The 5,516-nt window shown below is 35.0% G+C and overlaps 1 protein-coding gene across 1 annotated transcript; it reads right to left on the bottom strand.

Moving 5' to 3' along the window:
- Positions 1-2,271: 2,271 nt before the first annotated feature.
- LOC134241887 (uncharacterized) lies at positions 2,272-4,396 on the bottom strand. Its single transcript, XM_062723900.1, has 4 exons — positions 4,333-4,396; positions 3,798-3,988; positions 2,851-3,013; positions 2,272-2,581 (listed from the first exon to the last, which is right to left on the bottom strand). Exons 2-4 carry the CDS (start codon positions 3,982-3,984, stop codon positions 2,272-2,274), a joined length of 660 nt encoding a protein of 219 aa, XP_062579884.1. The 5' UTR covers positions 3,985-3,988; positions 4,333-4,396.
- Positions 4,397-5,516: the final 1,120 nt, after the last annotated feature.

Here is a 5,516-nt window from a genome sequence, read left to right as displayed (position 1 = left end):
AAATATGTTTTAAGGCCCCATGATGCATCAACTTACAAGATTTCTTGATTCTAAACCTCTCGGTGTCTGAAATAATGGGATTATGTTTTATAAAAGATTTGCCATAAAGTTAAAAAGTAGGTCACAATGACCTACTTTTAAGTTGATTTTTTTTGAGGACCCAAGATGCACCAACTGACAAAGTTTTATGATCATAGGCCTTAAAGTGTCCAAAATATGCCTCCAAATCAATTTGAAAACAAAAGCCAGTAAAATTTAAAAAGTTGGTCACCGTGATCTACTTTTGTGTTAACATGATGTGAAGTCCTGAGATGCATCCTGAGATGCATAATTTAAGATTTATGATTTATCTTTATAGTAAGCAAAATATCAACGTTTTTAATAAATCGTAAATTTTGAAGTGACCTTGAAACCATGCCCTTTGCCCCAGGGTCATGCCTGGAACAATTTTTAATCTTCAATATATCCCGAGCCCTTGTATGTAAGTTTGGTGAAAATCTGCCTGGTGGTTCTGGAGAAGATTTTTCCAGCAACCAGTACTTTTGATTTTATTTTCCTGATTATCTCCCCTTGTTTTAAGGTTCCACCCCTAATTTTAGCATTTATAAATGGTAGGCCTTGGGCCAAGGATACCCTGTGACAAATTTGACAATGATTGGCCAAGGCCGGTTCTTGAGTTATGGCCCATATTCTAAAAAGTTAACGCACAACGCACACCGCACAAATGGCCATAGCATTAGCTCTTTGAGCCTTTGGCTCAGAAGAGCTAAAAATGTTGTCAAATGTATTACTGTATTGCCAGGGTAAAATGTGTAATATTCATAAGCTTTTAGAATTTTTCAAATAGGTCATTTGTGAATGAATTGCAAGTGAAAAAGTTTTTAATTTTAAAGAAATCCTAAAGCTTAATTAATTGATCTTTGCAATTCTCTTTTTGTTTCAAAGAGAGAGTTTTTTCTGAATCATGTGTAAAGACTTTTTAAGGCCTACACTGGTATGCTGTACATATGTGTGATGTATAAAATGTTTAAAAATGCTTGTGAATAAATATTATTGTGAATAATGAACTCAATAGGTTGGAATGTACCGGTAGTAAGCTTAGGCAAATAAACATCTGGAATAAAATATATACTTTTACAAAAATGAATATATTTATCTTGATCCAATCACATGTCATTAGCACCATATTCATGTATTAAATCATTTAGTTCTTCAACAATTAAAGACAATCTATAAGACATCTTCTGGCTTATATTATACCTCCTTTAATAATATATTTCTATCTTGTAAATTTGGAGGCCTCCTTAATTATAGATCTTATCAGTTAAGAGGTATACATCTTACAAAAATGTCATTCACTTTACAACCATACATTAAATGAAATCACAACTTATCGAATTCAATCAACTAAAAATAAATGACAAAGAAAATTATCACATGTATATAACAAATGTTACTTGCATGATGCATGAATACACTGTTCAGTCTTACTGAAAACAGCTGATTATGACTTCACTTCCTGTGGTAGGAGGATCAGGGAAAGTTGTCTCCCCTCAGTCAGCTGATTATGACTTCACTTCCTGTGGGAGGGGGATTTGGGGTCGCTGTTTCCCCTCGGCCATCAGACTCTCAATCTCCTCCACGGTTCGGGGGACACAGGTCAGTAGTTCCATCCCGTCTTCTCTGACTGCTACATCATCCTCTATACGAACCTGCCATTAAAATATTGTTCTTTATATTTACTCATGTAATGAATACTCAAATGAAGAATTTTCCACTTAAAAACAGTCTTCAAATTCAAATAAAATAAAATGATTTTTTACAATTTTATTTGTATACATATAATGCAAATTGAGATATAAATATTTCTAGATATATAAGAAATACATGTATCTCACCCCTCCAAATCCCCTGTATTGGTCTATCATCTCACGACACATGAACTGGGACTGCTCAGGGTTGTTAAGGGCTGCATCTAACAGCTGAAAACAAAAAAGAATTGCTCATTAAACAAAGCTTTCAACAACTTCAATTCAGCATCAAGTAAATGACTTATTATTTGCAAGAGCTTTATTTCTTCACAACTACTCTTTATCTTGCTAAAGTTATATGTAATAAACACATTATAAGTACCAAATACAGTCTAATGATAATAAGATGTGAAAAAATTAGTGACGTACAGTACATAGTACATCCAAAGTACCTTTCTTTGCTTCCCACAATTTCAAAGAACAAACCACATCTAAGATATGAAATCATGTTCTATATTCATTACCATTGTGGAACTTGCCACTCGATGCTGTCGGAGTAGAACTGCAGCTCCTCTTTGATAGTCCTGTTGTAAGAATCCAGCTGATAGCGGTGTCTGTTGAGGTATGAGAGGAACTTCTCTCGGGTTTGGAACTCGTCTCGGACGATGTTGGCGCTGGTGGGCCAGGAGGACAGGTTCTGGATGGCGATGTCGGTGTCGGGGTATCGCTGTAGGAGCAGGTCTTTGGTTTCCAGTTCTATATTACTCACGTACAATGCGCTCATATCCCGCTCCCTCTGAATGTTACCGAGCAAAATACCCAACTCGATGCTGAAAAAAGCAAATGACCAGTCATATTGTTATGTATATATATATATATATATATATATATATATATATATATAAATATATATATATATATATATATATACATGTATGAACGGTTTAAATTCAGCTTGAATTTATAACACCCTAGTAGAAAGTAATAAACCAGTGTAATTTTAAGGGGCTTTAACACTAAATATAAGAAAATATGTAAAAATATACTACGGATTGAAAATATTGCTGATTTTACAGGATTAACAGAATACATAGATTACCTGAAATAGAGAATTCTGCTGATTTTGGAGGATACAATATAACTCTCCAGGGATACAATGAAGGTGTTGGCCGTCATCCCGGTGAGTACAATGACCGGAATCAGCACCACCGCCAACATCTTCACCATCTGCTGGCGTTTACCGGCGTCCGTGATAGGGTTACCTGCGGACGTAGTGTAAGAAATGAATTAATAGTAATTTATCAAAATAAACTTGAAAAATTGCTGCAGTTTGTTTTCGGAGGGTTTTAATCACATTCTTGATATAGAAAGACCATCTTAATATTTATAATTTTTTATCCATTAAGATAGAAATCAGGAAATGTCCATATATCGCACTTTATTACATACTTAGTAATAAATACAGGTTTTTTTGCATATGCCATATCGCTAACATCATAATAGCCGTATCAGCCCTCCAGGGCTGATATGGATTTTGCGGGGCTGATATAGATTTGCAGGGCTGATACGGATGAATATCACACCCTTAGTAAAATTAAACTTCAAAAAACAGTACTTGTGATCATACACATATTTTGGGGGTTACACATTCTCTTACTATTAACTTTTTGAATGTAAGGATAATCTAATTGACAATTACTTTCAAATTACGGATCAGGGACATTTGAAATAGAAGAACATGTACATGTAGAAACAAACCAAAACTGTATAAGGCAACAGACCGAGCACATTCTAAGAAGTCTCATGATTACTTACTTATTACTTATATTCTCTCTCACAATGTGTTGTTTATTCTATTACTAATTATGTAATGAATATAATAAAACATACCCTTTTCCACATCACATCCTGTATCAGCCGTCGACCAATATCAGCCCTCGGCCCTTCGGTCCTCTGGCTGATATTGGTGTCTCGGGCTGATACAGGATGTGATATGGAAAAGCGTATGTATTATTCTCTATTTATTCTATATTTTGCCGGTCCTACCTCGACAGACCTCCTCGCACCTGTTCCAGTTCTGTCCAAGGTTTAACATGTCCATAATGGCCAGGTTCAGCTGTGATTGGGTCAGGGACTCCATGGAGCTGGCCAGGGAGGGTTCCTTCTTCCCATCCCCCGGGCGGACCCGACCCCCGCGCTTCAACCAAGTCATCTTAGAGCTTACCTCAGCCATTTATCTAGAATTTCTAAATTATACTCTATTTCGTTGCGAAATTTGTCTCCTTGATCTTTTATGCTCATAATGCTATTCTTCATTTAAAAAAAACCACACACCATAATTTTAGGAAATAAAATTAATATTATTATATGGAAAACTTAAACCGTCTTTTTTCACTTTGCACAGGTATATGGAATCGACGACCTAGTAATTTATTTCATATATTTAGCATGTTTAGCACAAATTGAGAGGTATAAATATATTCAACTTTCCATTGAGTTTACAGACTAGTCTAACTGCATACGTAGGAAACGATTTCGATATTTTCTGTCCATAATATGTCTTGTAATGATAAGTACTTACAGGAGAGTCGTGGCTGCTAGAACATCGTTACAGAAGTGGACGGTAGATAAGTTGTGAATCTATGACGGAACACTGGAGACTGACGGCAATGAGGAGGCAATAATAGAGGACTCTTAGCAGCCAATTACATCGGGTGATAACAGAGCATTTTGTTTAAGGATCCAATCGGTAAAGTTCAATGTGCCAGGTAATCTTTAATCACAGTAATGGTGAACAATAATTTACTGTAATCTATTTAAATTGGTACAAAGGGGGGAGGATGGGAAATACAATAAGCTACTTTATATGACATCAAAGATTTAAAATATGATGCATTCTGAAGAGAAACTCTGCTCACAGTGCACCTCATGGCTTGCATGCACTATAACATAATTATAAACATTATGTACATTGTACCGTTTTTATTTGTGATATTGCATTGATTATCAAGGTAGACTAAAACTTTCTTTAATACATTAGTCACGCCTTTACTTTTTTAAAAATCACATTTGACTCTCCAGGACATAGCCTGTAATCTGTCATTAAAAATAACGAGAAAATATTTCCTATGTTTTAGAAATAACTATAATTATATAACTGTATCCAGATCTGACTTTGTCCTTTTAGATAAACAGACTGTGTGAATATATTCTCATTACCTACAGAGCTTACTTTATCCCTGACAATCACATTCAGAACTCAGAAGTTGATGTGTAAAGGTGAAGATAAAAAACCTCGATCAACTCCATTAACCCAATGGACACAACGAAATAGTGCATAAATCACTGACCATGGAAAAAGTCAAGCTAGGATCAGGTGCCAAGGAGTAATAAGCACCCGCTCTTCACCGGTTGATCATTTAATCGCAATAATTATTGCGTTTAATTGCAATAACTTTTGCGTTTAATCGCAATAATCTTTGTATTTAAAAGCAAGTATTTCTATTGATCTTTGAAGAGTGCAATGGATCCACGCTGATATTTGTTTCTTTTTTCTTTTGTACATTAATCTATGAGGAGAATTATGTATTGTTAAGCTTTATAGAATCAGATTCTTCTGAACAAGCATTTTCTGAATGGTTAAATGGCGTATGGATTTAAAGAGGAGAAAGAACGGTCGATCTGTAAAAACAAAGACAACCTTAGAAAGAAAGAAAGCTTTAGCATGCAAAACTTTGCAAATAATTTTAAAGGAATTTCGAAATA

Source organism: Saccostrea cucullata, unplaced genomic scaffold, assembly GCF_032062105.1.
Source record: "Saccostrea cucullata isolate Sc308-1 unplaced genomic scaffold, CSIRO_AGI_Scuc_v1 ctg8949, whole genome shotgun sequence".
NCBI lineage: Eukaryota > Metazoa > Mollusca > Bivalvia > Ostreida > Ostreidae > Saccostrea > Saccostrea cuccullata.
Note: the sequence above shows the minus strand (reverse complement) of the source record. Positions and strands in the feature narration are given on the sequence as shown.

Excerpts from the sequence above, each read along its gene's own strand:
- LOC134241887 (XM_062723900.1), bottom strand. The coding sequence starts at position 3,984 with ATGGCTGAGGTAAGCTCTAAGATGACTTGGTTGAAGCGCGGGGGTCGG. Across the intron at positions 3,014-3,797 it reads GTGCGAGGAGGTCTGTCGAG|GTAACCCTATCACGGACGCC; the intron begins GTAGGACCGGCA and ends CTACGTCCGCAG. Across the intron at positions 2,582-2,850 it reads AGCAGAATTCTCTATTTCAG|CATCGAGTTGGGTATTTTGC; the intron begins GTAATCTATGTA and ends TGCTTTTTTCAG.